The 21,793-nt window shown below is 36.9% G+C and overlaps 1 protein-coding gene across 1 annotated transcript; it reads left to right on the top strand.

Annotated features, from left to right (window-relative positions):
* Positions 1–32: 32 nt before the first annotated feature.
* On the top strand, positions 33–21,786 carry SMC2 (structural maintenance of chromosomes 2). Its single transcript, XM_005154851.3, has 25 exons — positions 33–143; positions 727–936; positions 2,268–2,417; positions 4,057–4,179; positions 5,086–5,124; positions 5,367–5,477; positions 5,653–5,697; positions 6,285–6,518; positions 7,177–7,326; positions 7,964–8,191; positions 9,013–9,172; positions 10,859–10,976; positions 11,286–11,424; positions 11,650–11,769; positions 12,079–12,283; positions 12,871–13,006; positions 14,005–14,129; positions 14,930–15,123; positions 15,448–15,591; positions 15,853–16,047; positions 16,573–16,773; positions 17,611–17,727; positions 19,039–19,199; positions 20,024–20,171; positions 21,048–21,786. The coding sequence occupies exons 2-25, from the start codon at positions 769–771 to the stop codon at positions 21,147–21,149; spliced, it is 3,513 nt and encodes a 1,170-aa protein (XP_005154908.2). The 5' UTR covers positions 33–143; positions 727–768; the 3' UTR covers positions 21,150–21,786.
* The last annotated feature ends 7 nt before the right edge of the window (positions 21,787–21,793 follow it).

The following is a 21,793-nucleotide window of genomic DNA, read 5'->3' as shown; positions in this document are numbered from 1 at the left end:
CCCGCCGGGAAGGGAGGAGCTAGGCCGCCTGTGACAGCCAGAGTAGGGGCGGCCGCGATGAGGCACCTCCCCCTAACGGTCGCCGCTCTTGGCGCCAAAATTCAACGGCTTCTGGCGGCTGGGAGCACCGTGCTGGCGCTGAGGTACTGGGGCTCGGGGGGCTGCCACCCGCCCGCGGCCGGTGCGAGGGGCCCACCTGGGTCGGGCATCAGAGCCGCCAGGGAGGGCTCGCTTGGCCTGGGCACCTGCGGGGCTGTGGGGAACCGCGCGGCTTCCAGCGAGAACGAGGGGCAGGCGCCATGGCGGCAGGGGCAGGGATGGGCCGCCCAGTTCATGGCGTCTTAGCCGAGGCTGTCGTTTTCCTGGGCTTCAGCGCTCCGGTGCGGAGGGGCTGAGGAGGCAGCAGTCCGGCAGACTGGAAAGGGAAGCTCTCCTTTTAAAAACCCGTGCCTTTTCGTTTCTTTCGATGGCTGCTGTTGTGAGAAACCAGGGTTATGCCACAGTCTCCGTGCAGATGTGATGAACATTGTGTAAACTCACGTCGCTTAAAAGTTGTTGAATAATAGGTTGTTGTTGGGGTTCTATGCTTCTGGATCTGGGGTGTAGTTGGAATTTTAAGTACAAATTCATAACATTTTTGGTCTAAAAGGTGTGCGTTTTTCCAGTTTTCTCATACATTCAGGTGATTCGTTTGCTTATTTTCTTCCCTTTTTTTTTATAATCCAGATAACTTTTTAAATACTTTGGTCCCTGAGAAACAGCGAGAAGATGTACATCAAGTCAATTGTTATTGACGGATTTAAATCCTATGCTCACAGGACAGAAATTCGTGACTTTGACCCGTTTTTTAATGCCATTACTGGCTTGAATGGTAGTGGCAAGTCCAATATCTTGGACTCAATCTGTTTCCTGTTGGGAATCACCAGCATGTCACAGGTAAAGACTGAGGGGGCATTCAAGAAAGATCTTAATTCTCTCGGCAACATTTCATATTATTGCCTTTTGTAATCTCAGACAGAAGACGTGAAGTGGTGCTTCTATAAAAAACTAATAAGTTTGTTTATTTGGATTGCTCATGACATAAAATTGTGTCTCAATCTTGCTTCTTACACTGACATTAAACCGCAGTTTCATCAGTATACTGCAGTAACTCAAAGTACAATGCAGCCTAGAACTTTACACTAAAAAGACCTACTTTGCCAGTAGCAGCCTTAAGCTGAAGATCTTTTAGAGCTAAATGCACTAACTTGTTTATTTGCCATTAACTTTTTCACTTCTGAATTGGGTCTTTAGAGTTGGCCAGCTGATTATCAGAAAGTGTATTGTGCAATGCCTGCTATTTAAAAGAGGATATATTTGCTTTACTCATAAGAAAAATTGTGTGCTCTGGCATCAGTTTGAATCTATGTCTCCAGGTGATTTTTATTATTTCTTTCTGATGTTGTCTGTCCACTCCTCACCTCCCCCAAGTTGTTGACAAATCCAGCAGACCTTCAAGGAACAGTTTCTGATTCATTTCTATGTGAACTGCATTATGATAAGGGAAGGCAGCTGGAACACCTGCTGTATGAAAACAAGCTGAGAAAGTTTGGGCTGTTCAGCCTGGAGAAGAGAAGGCTGTTTGGAGCCTCATAGCAGCCTTCCAGTATCTGAAGGGGGCCTACAAGGGTGCTGGGGAGAGCACTTCTCTCCATCAGAGACGGTAGTGACAGGACAAGGGTTAATGGGTTTAAACTTAAACAGTGGAAGTTCAGGTTAGATATAAGGAAGAAGTTGTTTACTGTGAGGAGGGTGAGGTGCTGGAATGGATTGCCCAAAGAAGTGGTGAATGCTCCATCCCTGGCAGTGTACAAGGCCAGGCTCGACAGAGCCTTGATCTAGTGTGAGATGTCCCTGCCTATGGCAGGGGGGTAGGAACTAGATGATCGTAAGGTCCTTTCCAACCCAACCCAAACCATCCTATGATTCCATGCTGTATACGTGTATTGGTGACTGAACTAGTCATCTGGTTTGTTTGGGTTTTTTAAACATCTGTTCAGTTTTTGTGAGAAATCTCATGTAGAAACTATTAGCAAGGTGACTAAAACTAGACTGGCACCCTTTGCCTGTGGTTTTACAATGCTAGCAATCTCCCCTAGTCTCACATAAACTCTTGAATTACAGCTAGATCTGATTTTTTCATTAATTTCTCCAAAACCTACAGTAACATACTGAAGTTGTGTAATAAGTTTCTTTCAAAACTCTGTATATCTATTCTATGGATTTAGGTGCGAGCTTCAAATTTGCAAGACCTAGTTTATAAAAATGGGCAGGCTGGAATTACTAAAGCAACTGTGTCTATTACCTTTGATAATTCTGACAAGAACGCGAGTCCACTAGGATTTGAAAACAATGATGAGATCTCCGTGACTAGGCAGGTGAGTCTTTAATATCTGCATTGCTTAGTAGCCTTCATACGTTTTAACATGCTCAACAGAGTGAACTTTTTATGACAAAAAAAAAAAAATTCAAGTTCTGAGTTTTTGCAATTGAGACAGTGCTTCTGCATGGTAGTTAGTAACACAAACTGTAGAAGTAAATCCCATGTACTAGGTAAATAAGAAATAAAAATAATTGGAATTTCTTGGTAAATTATTTTAGTATTGTTAAGTGTATTAAATCAGTAGTGTTTTATATGGACTTGCACAGAAACATAATAATGAAATCATGTTCAGAAAGCATGTTTTTTCTCTTTTGTGGCTTTTCCTTCTGCTTTAATATTTTCCTCTTAATATATAAACTGTGTGTTAAACTTGGTCTCGGAGCAAAGGAACTTTATCATAGAACCATATAATGGTTTGAATTTAAAGGAACCTTAAAGGTCACTTACTCTCAATGCCCCTGCCACGGGCAGGAGCACTTTCCACTAGACCAGGTTGTTCAAAGTCCTGTCCAGCCTGGCCTTTAACTTTTTGATTAGGGTGTTTCCCAGGTTTAACAACAACAATAAAACAAAAATAAAACAATCAAGAAAAACCACTAACCAAACAAAAAAATGACAACTTGCGGATTTTAGTAATTTTCTTGTAAGTGTTGATCTCATTAAAACATCTTTCTTATGTTTTAGTTAGATATTTGCCCTGGGTTCAGTTGTAACAGTTATTTTTCTCCTTAGTAGCTAGTGAATGCTGTGTTTTCGACATTAGTTTGATAACAATGCTGACTGTATTTAGTTTTTGCCAAGTTGCGCTTAACCTGATCAAGGAGTTTTCAGGCTCATGCTCTGCCATTGAGAAGGAGCACAGGAAGCTGTGAGAAAGCAAAGCAGCTGGCAACACGGAGGTAAAGGGAGGAATAATTGCTTTTTCAAGAGCTATTTTATAATGGATTTGACCACTCGTTAACAAAAGTAAGAGGGGGATTTAACAAAACATTCTGTGTTAGCTTGTAGAACCGATGACTCTGAAAATGTCACCATTAAGTCTTTACCTCTTCAAAGAATAACTTTAAATTCTGATCCAAATATAAACCAGTGCAGAAGTATCAGCCTGAATAAACAGAAGAGGAAACCATAGCGGCAGCATTTTAAGATGGCATTATGTCTGGTACTGAGTGACAACACTTAAAAAGGTCTCCCTTGTTAATTATTTAATTGTTAATAGTTTTAGCAGAAACCCATCACTGCTTTATATGGTGGGAAAATTACATCAAGGTACTCACTGGAACAAATGAGTTATTCAGTCCTCTGCTGGACATAACACCATTATTGTTTCTGTTCAAAAGGAGGGAAGATATATGCAACTTCAGCATTGTTCTCAGACTGAAGTCAAAACCAGAGCACTGCAGTAGCTACTAAGAAGAAGAAAAATAACTGATACAGCTGAACCCCAGGACAATATTTTCAGTATCTCCTCAGTCCAATAAGATTTGTTTTGATGTTCTGCATAGTATGCATATATATGTGTATGCAAATATACATAGTATTTTATCAGATTTTTTGTTTATTACAATTTATATTTTCATAATATCAGTAATTTTTAAATCCTTAAAGTTATTTCCATTTCTTTTCCTTTCCAGGTTGTCATTGGAGGTAAAAATAAGTATTTTATCAATGGTTTGACTGTTACCAGCACTCGTGTGCAGGATCTTTTTTGTTCCGTTGGACTCAACATCAATAACCCTCACTTCCTCATTATGCAGGTATTGTGTACATCTTTACAAAGTCCAAAAAAGAACAGAAGTTGCACTAAATTTGAAGCAGGAGAGATAGTGGTAGAACACTTAATTTCCTGATCAGAGAAAAGCAGATTCTTGTCAAGTAAAAATGAAATTTCCTTTAAATAGTTAAGATTTCTATTACAGCATAGTTTGGCTGTAAAATGCATATCTTGTAGCACAAGACCTCATGTAGCAAGCTTTTTTCAAAAACATTCTGATTTTGTTTTCCTTTTTGTCTCTTTAACAGATAAGTGTTGCTTTTATTATTATGCTAAAAAGACATAGATTTTCTTCGCTCTTATTGGACAGTATTAGACAATTTTTTGAATGAAGCTGATATACCTTAAGTTACAATTAACAAAAGGAAGTGCTGGCCAATTGAAAAAGCCTTGTATAAACATCAACATAGGGACTAGACAAATTACTAAAGTGTTTACAAAGAATAATAAAATACTAGGATCTACAGTTTCAAGTGGAACAGTCCCAGCTTGGGGGGGGAGAGGAAGTTTTGAACCTATTCTGCTTCTCTCTAGTTACATATGAGATATACCTCAAAAAATCCAGTTTATGATTTAAGAGGTTATTCAACATCAGCAATTCAGTAAGACTAGAACAAAATGTGTACATTACTCCTTTAAGATGTAATCAGGAATGTGTAAAATGAGCCTAAGGTACAAGGGCCATTTCAAGCTTTCTGTGTGAAGAAGTGATGGGTTTAAAATTTCAAGAGCTAAGTAATTCAGTAAACCAGATTATCCTTGTACATAAAAAATAAGAAAAATATTTTTTGAATTTATAACATATAAAAATGAGTGGAGGTATGGGAGTTTTCTTTGTAAAATTGCATAATACAAAACCACCATTCTTATTTTATCTTTCTGTTACCAGGGACAAATTACCAAAGTTCTAAATATGAAGCCACCTGAGGTAAGAAAGCTGGAAGGTTGTTTCGGTGTTGGGTGTTTTTTTGTTTGTTTGTTTGTTTGTTTTTTTCTCTGAAGTTTTACTGATTTGTTCTGAGTGTCAAGAATTGGGGGGGGGGAGGTGGGAGGGAAGGACAAAAGGAAGATGGCAGAGGGATAGGACATGTTCAATTCAGTTCTGAGTTGAACCTGTCTAACATCAAAAAAAGCATCACATTTGTGTTCCTTTGCTTTGCTTTATTCTAGATTTTAGCTATGATTGAAGAAGCTGCTGGTACAAGTTTGTATGAAAGCAAGAAATTAAATGTCCAGAGAACCATAGTGAAGAAAGAAGCCAAAGTGAAAGAAATTAATAGGGTACTATATGTTGTAAAGTATATTCTTTTGTATTTGCTAAAGATAACTGAATAATTGTTGTAGTGTGTTTTTTTAATTTGTAAAGTATTTTTTTCCTGTACTCAGAACTAAGTAGTCATGTTTAGACAGAAGAGTTTTAAAAATCGGAATATAAATGATCTGTTTTGTGTTTCAGGTCTTAGATGAGACTATCACTCCAACCTTACATAAACTGAAAGAGGTATGGAAAAACTACAAGAATGGTAGGGCCCTTAACTACTGACAAAAAATACGTTTGGCTACACTGAACCATGGTGGCCAAAATGTGGTGTCATGGTGACACCATGTGGTGTGTGGTGGCTAGAACAACAGCATGTTTTCTTTTTAAAAGAAAGAAATCTGTCCAAGCACAGAAAATGTAACCTTCAGGACTTTCAGGAAATCCTAGAGGGAAATGTAGGGAGATGGAAAAAAACAAGAGAACTAGATAAAAGTAGAAGATAGAAGCATATAATAGTTAATAGTTCTTAAAAAAAAACAACAAAAAACCAAACAAACCCACCAAAAAAACCCACAACAAAACCCACAAACCACCACCAACAAAGAAGTTGGCAGGTGATATTTCTGTTGTACAGTCAGTTGAATTGAGTATTGGGTTATGTAAGATTTAACTAAGGCTTGCAATGTATAGTACTGAATATGTACTATACAGAGAACCTTTCTTCTTATCTACAAATTTTAGTAGAAGTGCTTAGAAGATTTCTGTTGCAGTCCTACTTAATATTTTCCATCAAATTTTAGAGGTTTCTCCAATTGCTGTCTTTTCAGGATCGATCAGCCTATCTAGAATACCAAAAACTAACAGGAACAGTAGAAAATTTAAGCCGCCTCAACATAGCTTATGAGTTTACTCTGGCTGAAGAGGCGAAGGAATCCTCTGCTGAGGTATTAAAGAAAATACAGGCTGCTGTGAAAGAGCTTCAAGAATCAATAGCTGAAAATGAAAAGAAGGAGAGAGAACTTGATGAAGAAATAGTGAAGATGAAGAAAAAAAGGGATAATGTAAGTGAGAACAGTCATGCGTGTCTGAATATAAGGAGTTTTGTGAGAAGGAAAAGATTTTTGCAAATAATATACCCTTAAATTCTTACTGTCTGGTGGGTTGTCTAGATTATACACTACTTACTGTCATTTTTAGCCATCATCTAAAATACATTCATTTAAAATTTTAATTTGTCCAAAATGCTTTACTTCCAATTGCTGTGTATGAATAATAACTGAAGAATAGAAAATGCTCTAGTGTTTCCACTCTGCAGTCAATGGTAAATTTTGACAGATTGTTTTTTTTCCCCTCCCTTTTTGTTGATGTCTCACAAGTAATACACTTCAAGTAGAAAACTCTTGTTCAATGCAGACCAGTACTGACCTCACTTTGGGGGGCAGTAGATTTGGTTAGATACAGGTTGTCCACAGGGTCTTTATATGCCTATAAATGCAGCTTTTGGCCAGGGACATTGCCCCATGATATGCGTCTTCAGTAGTGTCTTCAATTAGATTGGATTTTGAAGGGAAGAGATGTTCTGAGCTGTTTGCATTGGAGTCTAACTGCCTGCTTGATCAGATATCTCTTCTACATATAGCTGTGAATAGAACATGAAATATCACAAATACTGTACTTGTTTCTTAGGCTAAATTAAATTTCCTTTGTTTCTTATTGTAGGAACATGGTGGTGTGCTCCATTCACTGGAAAAGTCTTTTGCAGAAATACAGAGAGCTAATACCAAGGCAGAAAGTGCCCTTAATCTCCAGAAGCAAAACTTAAAAAGTGAAGAGGTTAAACGTAAAGAACTGGTAAAAAATATGGAGGAGGTAAGACCTTTGTATACAATTTTCTTCAAACACTATATTAACTCACTGAGGGAGACAGCTGCTTTTTCTTGCCTATTATAATAAGAAATCCTATGATTGGCAAGAATTACATCAGGAAATCAGAAACAAATTGTAAGGGCATTGTTTGATTTGTGCGGCCTAGGTATTGGTTCCCATTAGAGACAAATGTGATGTATATACAAAGAAAAAGCAGTTTTTTATTATTGAGAACTTCTGTTAAGCTAAAGGTAGATCCCTATAGCTTCAAAAGGATTATGCTTTCTGGGCCTGTGGTGTACTTAAATTAAAGGTGAAATCTCTGCATATTTCTGTCAGTTGATGGGGTTGATTTTTTATGCAAGAGCAGCACTGAATACCCTACTTTTTAGATATAGGGAAGAAAGAGCTATTTATTCTAGTTCTTGGGCAGCTGTTGTCTCTTTCTGTAGATCTTCAGTGTACTCGTGGGGCATGAATGTACTTGAAAACATAAAACAAATTCTAAGATTACAAAATCTGACAAAGGTTCATAGAAATGTAGTTGATGAAACTACTCATAGCTCCTCATCTAAACAACATGAATTTAGAGTTAGTGGGACTCAGGTTCTCTCTTCCTTTATTTTTTATTTTGCCAAAGGAGTTTAAAGCATTTGTGTTAAAGGAGGAGGAAGTAAAGAAGATAAAGAAAGAACTAAATGCTTTACAGGAAGCAAGTGAAAAAGATGCAAGTGCTTTAGCTGCAGCACAACTTAGTGCTGTGTCTTCTGGCTTATCCAGCAGTGGTGATGGGGAAGAAGGTACTCTTTCTAAGCAGATGATGACCTGCAAAATTGAAATCAGCCAAGCAGCAACAGAAGCTAAACAGGTAAGAATAAAAGCTCTGCCTATTTCAGACCAACCTTCCTCCTTCTGAAAATTGTCTGAAAAACAAATGAGACACTCTTGAAAGATCAGTGAAGAGATTTACAGAATATTTATGCCAGAAATTTTGCAAAGTGGCATATGCATTAAGGTGACTTTTTTGATAAAAAGGGAAAAATACCTTTGCATAGATATACACCAATAGGGAAAAGCTTTAACATTGCTGTGAGGGAATATAGAAACTGGCATTTGAAACATAAAGTAGGACTCTTATACTCAAATGACTGACAGTATTGGATAGAAAGAAATGAAGACTGCTGTCCATGATGCACATTCATACTACAGACATTTCTACAGTAAAACTTACTGGAACTGAAATAAAAAAGCCTGAGACTGGGAAGAAACTATTTTTTCCTTGGTTAAATTGTGTGCTAGTCACATGACTGAAACAGACACTACTTTTATCTTAAGGTAGAAAATCTCTGCTGAGGTAGTTCTCACAGTGGATTTTGTAGTTGAAAGCATACCTTACTTATCTCACTTAGGGAAAAATTATTTTGGGAAAAGTTTTGTCCCACATTACCTTTTTTCTTCTCAAACTTTATTCATGTGCTTGGACAAATTATTGTATCTAAATAGAAGATTGATGTTTTTATTCCCAAATTGCATGTGCCCTTTCAAAAGCAAAGGCTGCTTTTTGGCATTTCTGCAAACAGTGAAAATTTCCAACAAAATATATTAGCACCTTGTTAGTCCAAGTGTTCTAAAACTGCACCTGCAAGCGTCTGAAGATTTTCTGTTTACATATTTTCTTACTGCTTACAGGTTCAAATGAAGCTGAGGTATGCACAACAAGAATTAAAGACAAAAGAATCTGAAGTTAAAAACATGGATGGAGAGTACAAGAAAGATAAAGAAGCATTTGAAGCTGTCAGAAAAACAAAAGAAAAAATAGAAAACCAAATGAAGAACCTGAACTATGATGGTCTGTACAGACTTCTGTTGTATAATTTTTGGGGAAACTGAAAAGAAATAGAAAAGCATGGTGGGTTGACTCTGAGTGGCCACCAGGTGCCCATCAAAGCCTCTCTATCACTTCTGTCCTTAGTTGAACAGGGAATAGAAAATGAAAGACTTTTGGGTTAAGATAAGGATAGGGAGATACTATTCGGCAATGATGTCACAGCCAAGACTGCCTCAACTTGGGGAAAACCATTTAATTTATTGCCATTCAAAAATCAGAGTAGGATAATTGCAAATAGGAACAAACCTTAAAACAGTTGTCTCCACCCCTTCCGCCTTCCTGGGCTCAGCTTCTGAATCCTCTACTTCCTTACCCCCAAGGAGTTGGGGAATGGGGTTGTAGTAAGTTCAGCACTTATCTTTGCTGCTTGTTTCTTCTCGTATTCTTTCCGTGCTCCAGCGTGGGGTCTGTCCCATGGGAGACAGTCTCCCATGAACTGTTGCAGCGTGAGTCCCTCTCACGGGGTACAGTCCTTCAAGAAACAGACTGCTCCAGCATGGGTCCCCCACTGGTCCTGTAAAGAGCCTGCACCCATGGGCTGCCCATGGGTTACAGTCTCCTTTAGATGTCCCCTGCTCCAGCATGGGGTTCTCCACAGGCTGCAGATGGATATATGCTCCACATGGACCTCCAAGAGCTGCAGGGGGATGGCCTGCCCCACCATGGTCTGCACCACAGGCTGCAGGGGAATCTCTGCTCTGGTACCTGGAGCACCTCCTGTACTCCTTCCTCAACTGACTTTGGTGTCTGCAGAATTACTGCTCTCAACATGTTCTTGCTTCTCTCTCCCAGGGTAGGGGCTGGTCTCAGAGTCAAATGCCTTAATAAGGAATGCTTTCTCCCCTTCTTATTTCTTTTGGCTTCTGTTGCAGAGGATGATACCCATATGGTATGAAATATCAGTTGAGTCGTCTGTCCTAGCTCTGTCAGCTGCCAGACTTTTGCCCACACCCCAGCCTACTAGCCTTTGGAATAAGTTTTGGAGGGACAACCTTGATGCAGTGTGATTCACTGCTCAGCAGTTGCTGAAACACTGATGTGTTATCAACACCTTTTTACTAGAAATGCACAGCACCATGAGAGCTGCTGTGGGGGAAGTTAATTCCAACCACTCCAGACCCAACAGAAGAAGGAACTGAAAAACCAAGTATGCTTCTTTGATGCAGAAAGAAATTTCTCTGGTCAAAGCTGTGCAAGCTCTTGCCTTCCAGAGAAAACAATTTAAAATAATGCAGTTTTATAAACTTTAGACCAAATGTCTTAAAGCTTGATGGAGAATTTAAATTCCATCTAAAATTTAGATGGCAAGAGTGACCAACTTTCCCATTCTTTTCTTGGTTTACCTAGCTATAACACTTCTTATAGTTCATTTCTCATTCCAGGTAAATGTATGGCAGAAGCTACTTGAAACTGTAAATGGATAATCCAGAATGACATTCAAAGAAGCACATCAGACTTCTAAACTCTTTCAATTTTCAGTATTGTGATATTAATTTGTCTAAACTGGAAATTTGCAAAGAATTTTAGAAAGTCTTTCAATTAAGTATTCTCAACATATGTAGATAAACAGTGTAGCGTACCTTTTTTTTAAGCTAATGGGTTTCTGTGCTCTGGATTTTTGTCTACTGCTTGCGTTCAACTTTTTAGAAGATAAAGAAGCAGCCTTTTTAGCAAAAAAGAAGACTTTAGCTAATGACATCAACCGTCTGAAAGAGTTGCATGACAGCTTCATGGCAAAGTTTCCTCTTCTACGGTTTGAATACAGGTAAGATCGCAGTGTAAACCTCAAAGACATTTGGAAATACTTTTTAGGGAATTTAAGGCTTGTGAGACTTACAGGATAATTTCATCAATTGATTAGCTCTTGCTTTCCTTTTAATGACTCTGTAACTGACTTTGTTGGGAAGTCTTTTGCCCTGAAGTATTTAACCATTTTCTGTGGGTTTTTTCCTCATGGCATTTAAAATTTCTTGTACCAGTATAATAAACAGTATAAGTTTTTAAATATAAATTTTTATAATGTGTGTGGAAGAGAAACAAACATATAATTATCATAATTTAAATTTACTTTAAGAGATCCAGAAAAAAACTGGAATCCCAACCATGTGAAAGGCCTAGTTGTCTCTTCTATCACAGTGGAAGATATGTCCAAAGCAAAAGCCCTAGAAGCAGTGGCTGGTGGGAAACTCTATAACATTATTGTGGACACAGAGGTATGTTTACTCTTTAATACAGGACTTGAATTTTGAGATGAGGTTGTGTGATTCAGGGTTCTTACTGAATGCTTAAGAGGTGGTTTGGACCCATGTATGTGTTTAAATTGGGTCAAGAGTGTCATGCATAGTTAATGGCAACTATATATTCATCTTGCAATGCCCTATTGTCTTACTTTACAAAATTAGTTATGTATTCAGTTATTTGTAACTCTTCTTTTTGAGGTTACTGGCAAAAAGCTTTTGAAAAATGGTGAACTAAAGCATCGGTACACCATCATTCCCCTAAACAAAATTTTGGCTAGGTGTATTAGTCAAGAGAAGATCAAGTTGGCCCAAACCTTGGTATGTAAATAAATGCACTGTTTGCATTATTTTGCTTGTGTAGATTTTTAATTCAGTTTCTTTGCTAAAAACATGGGCTTCTCCATGGTTATACTAATAAGGATTTCTATAGGGCTTGGGTTATCTTTATGTCTTTTCATTTGTATCTTTTCAGCTGTGTGATGGTCAAATGGATATCAATTATTCCACTTTAAAAAGATTGGTTTAAAATATGATGTTTTTAGAAAGCGGGTTTTTTTATCAAGAAAAAACAAATCTGAAAATTCTCATAACTTAAGGCATACTAATTGTACTTCGTTGATTTTCTAGGTTGGTTGTGATAGCTTGGATTTTCCCCTTTCTCTAATTCAATATGAATCTGAACTACAGAAAGCAATGGAATATGTCTTTGGAACAACACTGATCTGTGATAACATGGATAGTGCTAAGAAAATTACCTTTGACAAAAGGATAATGACAAGAAGTGTTACACTTGATGGAGATATATTTGACCCCCAGGGCACTCTGCATGGAGGCAATTACTGGTTTTATTAATATAATAATACTGTGTTGATTTGTTTACTGCTCTGCATGCTTTTTATAAAAATGAACAGTAATCCTTTTGTTTAGACTTATACTTCAGATAATATGATGTGTTTTAGCAAAGATTTGTCAAGTCTTGAGCTCAAGGTTAGACTAAGAAAAAAATAATGGTGAACTATTTGCATAAAATACTTCAGATTTTAAAAACTTAAGTCTTATGTAATTCTCTGGGAAAGTTGCTTTGAATTCAAGCACTTTTAAAAGTAATTCAGGTACTTTTGAATTAAAAATAATTACTTCACACGTACTTAATAATTTGAGGTAATTTTGAAAAGCTGGTTAATTTCACAAGAAATTAATAACAAGAAAATCACAAGAAATGCAGAACTCAATTGTCTAACAAGTAGTCTTCTCCACTAAGAGGTACCGTAACTTTAGCCTAGCTGCCTTTCTGTTTTGCAATTAAAATAAATCATCAACCTGCATAATTATTACCGTTTAGAATTTGCTGTTTCCAGTGTGGAATCCATTAGTCTGAATTCCTATTAGCTTGACTTTTTTTTCCCCTCCACCACACAGGTGCAAGCTCACAGGCTGCATCAGTGTTAGCTGAGCTTCGAGAAATTAAAGCTGTTGAAATAGAGCTTGAAAAGAAGAAATCTGAACTTCACTCTGTAGAGGAGGAGCTGGAATGTTTGAAGAATGTTGCTGAGAAGTATGGTTTTCCCTATGAAATATCTTTTATGTGACTGAATAAGTATAATATAAAGAAGTATTTGTGGAGGGAATAGGGCCCATTGAGAGTGCAGTATGCAGAAAATAATTCCTCTCTTCTAACTCTCCTTTCCCTCTTCCCCTAATATAATTTGCAGTCATGCAAATCTAGTTCTTAAAAAGCACATGCAAGAAAATTTTGTTGAGTAGTACAGGGAGGGGGAAAAAGGTGTACAGTGATGTCTACTTGAGATCACATCAAAGTTTTCCAGTGTTTCATGAAGGCCACTGAATAATGGATCTGTGCTAGCTGTATCTTGTAACACCCATACAGAATTTCAGTTTGTGATAGCTCTTATTCTTCTCCCAAGGAAGTAGATAATAAAGGGGAATATCTGAGTGATACTACTGTAATGACTTAAATAATTTGAAGTATGTCTGATTTTTCAGCTATTAAGATACTAAAGATCTTTTTAAAAGATGTAATATAAAGATGTTTGGTCAATTCTGTAAAAATCCCTCAAGGAGGTAGTATTGCATAATATGTTATCTACCAGCTGGATTTGTTTTTCAGATTGGTATGAGTTCCAGCAAATAGACTTTCAGCAATATGACCAAGAGGTTATATTTTGACCTTTTAGATATTTTTTTTACCTTACTGCTTCAGCTTGGCATCTGTCATGCTGCTGCTTTGAAAAACATGACCCCTGAATTTTTGTCAAATTCCATGTGTTGCATTTGTTTGCTATTAGTATATCTTATCAGGACTACATAACCAGGAGGTACATATATAATAACTTGCCTATAAATTTTACCATTGCTATTAAAGCAGCTATACCATTTTCATGCATTTAAGCTTATTGGTCCTACAGTCATCACTGTATCTCACATTAGAATGGAAATATAGGTATTTACTTCTGTATATCCTTATTTCAACTTTGAAATGGAAATGCTCGATACTCTTCATTATAGCAGTGTGTATCACTACTGTGTTCAAAGGTACCAACAACTGAAGCAGCAGTGGGAGATGAACTGTGAGCAAGCAGAGCTGTTGGAAATGAAGCTTCAGCAAAGTGCTTATCATAAACATGAGGAAGAGCTGCTTGCCCTGAAGAAAACCATTGGTGACAAATATGTTCTGAATCTTTTAACTAAAAACTGATTGCTGATACTGAGATGGATCTGGCTGTTTGAGTAGCAGAATCTTTGCCTAAGAGAAAGATGTTTTTTCACTTTGAAAATACCATCTTCATGTTTTGGAATATTTAACAAATACATAGTCAGAACAGACTTGCGCAGAGATGATGCACATAAGGTTGGCCATTCTCTTGTAGTAAAAGTTATGTTCTGAAGTGTTTTAAATATGTTATAATAAAAGGGAAAATGGCTGTACAGAGAAGTTTTAAATTGCATTTAATCCCGTATTTGAGTAATCTGTATTTTTTCCAAGCTATCTGTTTCTGTAGTTATTTAAGGTTAGCCATGTAAATAGTTTGCACAACAAGAAAACATTGGAAAGAAGTATTGTTTGTATAGCTAAGGAAAAATGTGAATGGAAGCAAATGCATCAATAAGCAAACTTGTAAAGAAAAAAGATGGACAGAAGTGATTCATATGTAGACATACAGTATTCTAGGTATGAGGTGATATCTTACTAGGCAGCTATCTGATTAATTACTTCTTGATTATGTGGTTTGGCATACACTAGCCAAGTTTTAATGACTGGACTGTTTGGTGCCCTACAAATAACTGTTAACAGCACATTGTCTTAAAGTAATCATTGAAATAACTCACTGAGTAACTAGCAAACATGCAAGAACTCTTTTCTATCAGAGGCAAGACAAATGTATTTCAGTTGAAGTTTAGGATTTGAATTTAAAGGTAAGAATGATGCCCAATCTCAGTACTGTACTTCTTGATTCAGTGGAGTGTGAAGAGACATTAAAGAAAATCGAAGAGAGACATCAGGAAGCAAAAAATAAATACAGTCTACTGGAAAATAAAATGAAAAATGCAGAATCAGAAAGTAAAAAAGCACTGAAAAATGCCAAGATGCAACTGGATGATGCCAAGAAAAGGGCAGAGGATTCAGGCCAAAAAATGAGAGAAAAGCAGCAGGTAAAACTTAAATTTGTTGGCACTTTTCTCAATGTTGTAGTGATCAGGAAATTTAATTCTCCTAAATTTTTAATACTCTCAGTTTTGGAAGTTAATATATTAATCTGTAGTCAGTGAGATAGAAATTGTTGATGCCTTTTGTTGTTGTTGTTGTTGTTAGATTTTGTTGTGGGTTTCTCACTGTAGGTTTTTGGTTTTGTGTGTGCGGTTTTTGTGTGGAATTGCCCCATGGCAGAAGAACGGGGCACAGTTCATCTTCTACAGCATTTACAACATCACACTGAATCTTAATTATTTCTGTTTAATTTGAAAATGTCGCTCTAGGAGCTTGAAGCTTTACTTCTGGAACTGAAAGAGCTAGAAGAAGAACATACCTCCTATAAACATCAGATAGAGGCTGCAGATAATGCAATCAAACACTACCAGGAGCAAGTTAATGCTGTGGAAGCTGAGGTGTCTCAGACAAAGGTAAAAGTGAATACTGTTTCTTTATCTGTTTTGATGTTACTGAAGATATGATTTCCTAAAGCTGAAAGTATAATGTGTGTTTTGGATTTTTTCACCAGCAGTCTGTGTTTAGACACAGTAGTTACTTTTTGGCTTGTCACAGGTGATTTTTTTATTTTGTTTTCTTTTGCCCCTCTTCTTTCTGTGTCTTTCTCTTCTAACTACTGTCCAACAACAGCTTTTTAAAGTAGCTAATAAATGGCTGTTTGATTTACTTTTCAGGAATCTGTAGAGAGATCAAAGGAGGAGCTAAGCAAGATAAAGGAACTAATTATGTCACAGGACAAAGAAATTAAAGCCAAATCTTCAGAGATAGTAAAATGCAAAGAACAAAATAAAGAATTACAGCTTAAAATTAAAGAATTGGAACACAACATCAAGAAACAACAACAGGGGGCTGCTGATGCTGCTGCCACGGTATTTCAGAACTGTACTTTTCCTTGCATCTTGTGAGGCTGTGCAAAGGAAATAGCTTTTTTTTTTCTTAATTTTTTTTCTTGCACAGCTCATTGTGAAAAGTTTTATCCCAGGAAGAGGGCTTGAAATTGGAAACGGTAACAAAGCTTATCAATATGGACTGATAGAGAGTAAATTACAATGTGATGGTGGTCAATGAGAAAAGCATTCTGACTGACAGTTTAAGTAATTAAAGTAGCTAACCCCAAGATTTAGTGACAGTGGCTTAGTATATATAGAGAAAAACATGTTCCAAGTAATCATGATGTGAAAGCTCCCTTAAACCTTGCATCATCTACAGTTTTGGAAATCATACAAAGCATTATAAAGCTAAACACCTGTGCCTTATTGGAATAGAAAAATTAATGTTGTGGTTTCAGGATGTTGGGGTTTTTTTTCTTTTTTTAAAGTAATTCACATTTGATAAGGGAAAAAAAAAAACCCAAACCCACAAAACACAAAACATCAACATGATCTTGCTTACAGATGACCAGAATGCTGAGAGAGCATAAGTGGATAGCTTCAGAGAAACATCTTTTTGGTCAGCCAGGCACAGCCTATGATTTCGAACAAAATGATCCTAAAGAAGCACATCAGAAGCTGCAGAAAATGAAGGAGACAAAACAGAAACTGGGGAGGAATGTGAACATGAGAGCTATGTCTGTGCTTTCTGATACAGAAGAGAAGGTAAGCATTCTGTGTTTTAAGCTATAAAGACTGGGCAGGTTTGGTAAATGGTGTTGTTACCTATAACTTAGCTTTGTATCTTAATATGCTCCATTTCTGAATACACAAAAAAATAAAACTATTTTTATGAGATAACAGGAAACCTTTTGTTATATCTTTTATACTGATCTTAAACTTTTGAACTCTTCACCTGTGCACTAGTTTTCTAGGTTATGCATAATGTTGACTTTGCATGGTAAAGAGAGTAATTTAATTTCCCCCTACCCCAGTCCACCCTAAGTTGGTAGGAGAAAGATTAGGCAAGGTCTGTGGTATCCATTGTAGTATCTGAGAATCATATACTTTATTAAACGTTGAAGATCAAAATAAATGTTCATCTTCAAGCATGGTAACTTGAAGGTGGTCTGAGGTTGCCTTGACTTTGTCTATCTTAAGGCTATTCCAGTACTGTCTCAAAAATAGTCCACTGCCTGACGCTTGAACTTTCCAGATACTGCTTGATGATTAGAATTGGCCTGTTCTTCCCATCAGCCTTCAGAAGCATCCTTTCTTCTATGGAAAAGCAAATGAAACATGATTAACTTGAAAAGGAAGTGCAACTTTCAGAATAATGTTGGGTTTCCCCATTGCCAATTGTTGAAAATTCTAATGTTTTAATTTGCAAGTAATACCCTGCAACTTAAATCCTGAATACAGCTAAATGAATGCTTTGCATTTCAAATCTTGTGGCTAATGGCTATTTCAAAGTTGCAAAACTCATAAACAGTGAAACACTATCACAAAACATACTTGAGCACAAAGTTCATTGAAATCAATCTTTTCTTCTCTTTGCACCAGTACAATGAATTATTGAGGAAAAAAAGAATTGTGGAGAATGACAAGATAAAAATTCTTTCAGCTATTGCAGAACTTGACCAGAGGAAAATTAAAACTTTACATATGGCGTGGGAAAAGGTATGACACTTGAGATCTTTTCAGTTTAGCAGAGGATCAGATTTATCTCTATGTCTCTGTTGTACATATCTCAAAAGGGGAAAAAAAAGAAAATGTCTCTTTTCAGAAGTAATCTCCCTTTCCTATTATTTAAATACAAAACAACCATTTAATTTCCCCTGGTCCATCTCATTTAGAATAACACGTTAATTCTCTGATAATTGCAAAGATACATTTAAACCTACAAAACTACTTTACTGTTCCCTATTAGGGCCCACAAAATTTTAAGAAAGGTTAAGCAATTGCCATGCTGAAATAATTCTCTCACATGGAAGCTGGACAAAACAGTGATACAACTTTTTTTTCCTTTTTTTTTTTTTGCATAAATCAGTGTTTGACCAGAGTTAAAATCTGTTTCAGTGTAGCCACTGTTCCTGTCAGTGATAGGATAGGTAATACTGGTAGAGCAACACCTGAATTATGTTTCTATTATCTAAGCACTCTGCCTTCTCAGTGGTTCTCTCGTATCATGAACTATAATGAAAGTGTAAAATTTTCCCTTTCACTTTCTACATGGAAAGTTATTGACACATTTGTTTCTGCTGTACCAGGAAAAATTCCACTTTTTGGCCTTTGAGAAGATCAACCATATCAGATTAAATAGCTGACAAATGAATTATTGGTTTTAATGGTTAATTAAATTGCCCATATAACAAGGTATCGCTGAAAAAATGGTACCTTTTCATTGCAAAATCATGTTTAGCAAAAAACTAGTGGATTGTATTTAACAGCATCATGGATGGTTGACTAAGTGTGTTGTCAGGTATGTCCCTTCACTTGGGAAATCTTGATCTATGTTGACAAAGTTGCATCATACCCAGTACCTGGACATTGCTTAAGTAATTCTGGGAAGAAAAGGAGTGGGAAGGATGCCAGTGTAGGCCTCTTACAAAGTGCTTGTATGTGTCCTTTAGTTGGAGAAAGAAATCATAATTTATCAATTAATAAAGCTGAGGTAGGGCATAACCATTTCAATGTCTGATAACATAAAGCTCTCCAGTATTTCTTTCATTTGATCCTTCAAAAATATTTAGTGTGTTATATATTGATCCTTCGGTGTTGCTTCTCTTTTCAGTACAGAGAAAATCAAAGATTCCATATGCTAATATATTTTCTTACTATCCTGAACATATTAATCTTCAAGAATAAGAAGTCATTTGGTCAAATTGCACAAAATGGCTAGAGCATAGTGCAGCTTACCACTAAGTTTCTTAGCTGTGTGTGCTCTTGATTCAAACTATGTAGATACACCTTTTCTTGTCTGACTTCTAGGTGAATGAAGACTTTAGTTCAATTTTCTCATTGCTTCTACCGGGAGCCAAAGCTATGCTAAGACCCACCAAAACCCAGAATGTCTTGGATGGTCTGGAATTCAGAGTTGCCTTAGGAAATACGTGGAAGGAAAACTTAACAGAACTTAGTGGAGGACAAAGGTTGGTGAACTTTGTGGGGGTTTTGTTTGCTTATTTTCCATTGCAGTATGTATATAGTTCATATATCTAGCTAATTATAGTTCAGAAATCCAAAAAGTGAATCTTTTTCCCTGCTCAAGTCAGGGACTCTTGTCTTCTTCCAACCTGACTGAATATTGAAAACATTAATTCAGTTCAGCTCAAAGAGTAATCTGACTTAAGACAATGCATTACTCGGCATATAACAAGATTTTATTCCATGGAGAAGTAACAGAAAAATGAATTGAGTGGTGAGAAAATGGCAGTTGATTCCAGGTACTACTGAAGTTGTGTTGAATTAAATGCTGCAGCATTTGAGTTGTAATCTATATAAATAACTCTGCCCTAGTGTCAAAAGTAGTGTCATAATGACAGTTTCATTCTCCAGTGCTACCCTAAACAGTAGCTCTGTGTGCTTCTTTCCAAGAAAACTCTTAAGAGAATTACAGAAACAGAATTTAGGAAGAGGTGAGACAGATACAGAACTTTATCAAGAACAGAATGCTTCAAGAACTGTACATTGAAAAATAGCACTGCAAAACTCAGAATTTAAAATAGGTAAAGCAACAGCAGGACCTTATCTTCCCAAAAGACAGTAAGTAATATTTGCTAGTTCTGCAGATGGCTTTACATGTTCACAAGTCAGAAGTTGTGGAAGAAGCTGCACTGTTTCTTCAGAAATCATTTAGTAAATCTGCCTTTGCACGAGCATTTTCTTACTACCAAACAAATGTTCTCCTAAGCCAAATCCTCTCAAACAAGATAGTAAAACATAACTTTCACAACTTTCTTGTTCTCTATATTAGATCATTGGTGGCCTTGTCCTTGATATTAGCTATGCTTCTCTTCAACCCTGCCCCGATCTACATCTTAGATGAAGTGGATGCAGCCCTTGATCTCTCTCATACCCAAAATATTGGGCAGATGCTTTATACTCATTTCAGACAGTCACAGGTATGATCTTGAAACTATTATGATCATCTATTTATGTATTTTATTATTTTTAGAGGCAGTCTGCCACTGAAGACTCAGCTCTTCAGTGGCATGAGAATAAAATACTCTCAGTATTTTATTCCAGAGATGTATTCAAAAGTTGTTTCAACTGGAAGTTGAACTGATGATATGGCACCTGTGAAACTTCAAAGCATTGTATTTTGATGTAAGCCATTGCTGCAATGGCTAAATACGAAGTAGCAACAGGGAAGAGTATTTGTGATATGATCAATTTCAGGCATTACCCATATCCTCAGGTGATTTTTAACCTAGTATTCTTTAAGCTGAGCTTTGTAATTACTTCATTTTTGACCTCATTGAAACAAGCCAGGCACTAGTGGAATCTCTGTATGATGCAGCCTGTGCATGAAAAAAATCTGTAGAATGGAAGAAACATACTATTTCAAGTGACATCTCTATTTTGGTGATACGAGCTTTCCAAATTAAGGGTTGGAGGGGAAATGTTTGTTATCAGTATCTTTAGGCTGTGAATGCAAGATCCTGCATTCTTACAAAATTTGTGGCGAGGGTGTTTTTTTTTTCAGTGATGGATGCACCATCACCATGAGCAGATGTTCTGTATTGTGGCCTGTAAACCAGGGAATAAGGACAGAGTGGTACAGCATTAGAAGCAGAAAATGCTTGCCTTGTGGGCTTATGTTAACCTGTGCAGCATATTCTGCTGACAGAAAAATATATTTATTTTTTTTAAGAATTACTTCATTTGGGTAATATCTTTGTGGTAAAGGGAATCCTCATTTTGAAGCCTTTTCCATTGCTCTATAAAGTCTTCATTTGGATGGCAGCATTTACTTTAAGCTTTCTCGTTTCTTTTAGTTTATTGTGGTGTCCTTGAAGGATGGAATGTTTAGCAATGCAAATGTCCTCTTCAAGACCAGTTTTGTGGATGGTGTATCCACTGTTTCAAGACATACATAGTTCCAGAATAAACAGCTGCACCGAGTTCAAGAAGATTTGGAGAAGTAATTAGCATAAGTGGGAATGTGCAGAACAAGAGAACTCCACTGGTCTTTTAAGATCAGTCATAGCTTCCCCAGTGTTCTCTGCACATAGTCTGTAACCAGACCACAAAGAAATTCTGCCATTTTTTTTTAATATTCCTATTAGTGATTAAAGGCACTCATTAAGAATTAAATCTACAGGATTCTGCTGCTTGTAGTGTTAGACTGGCCACATTTATTCCTCTTCGTGTGCCCTGTGATTGCAGTCATGCCACTAATATGCATTGAACAGTTACCTGCACTGCAAGTATGCCATGAATAGTAAGTAGTCGTGTAAGCTCACCAGGAGTAACTTAGTTTTGAATGGAATGAGGAAAACCTGTTTTGACTTATGTGGGTCTGACAGTGTTGGTCTTGCCTGATGCTGCTTCAGCCAGTTGGTAGCCAAGACCCACTAAGTTTACATTTGTGCTTCCTGCAGCTTCACTCGCTTGTTTCTTCTGTCATTTAGAAAAATCGATTTGGGGGCGGGGGGGATACATCTGTATCTGCAATAATGTGGCTATGTTACATTCTTAAATATTTTCTAAATAAAGTAAATTTTTACTGATGGCCTCATCT

Source organism: Melopsittacus undulatus, chromosome Z (genome assembly GCF_012275295.1).
Source record: "Melopsittacus undulatus isolate bMelUnd1 chromosome Z, bMelUnd1.mat.Z, whole genome shotgun sequence".
NCBI lineage: Eukaryota > Metazoa > Chordata > Aves > Psittaciformes > Psittaculidae > Melopsittacus > Melopsittacus undulatus.
The sequence above is the reverse complement of the archived record's forward strand: the minus strand, read 5'-3'. Positions and strand labels throughout refer to the sequence as shown.

What these genes read in the sequence shown, in the direction of transcription:
- SMC2 (XM_005154851.3), top strand. Translation starts at nt 769, where the DNA reads ATGTACATCAAGTCAATTGTTATTGACGGATTTAAATCCTATGCTCAC. An exon ending in ACATTATTGTGGACACAGAG is followed by an intron (nt 11,425 to 11,649) that starts GTATGTTTACTC and finishes CTTCTTTTTGAG; the next exon opens with GTTACTGGCAAAAAGCTTTT. An exon ending in CTGAGGTGTCTCAGACAAAG is followed by an intron (nt 15,592 to 15,852) that starts GTAAAAGTGAAT and finishes TTTACTTTTCAG; the next exon opens with GAATCTGTAGAGAGATCAAA.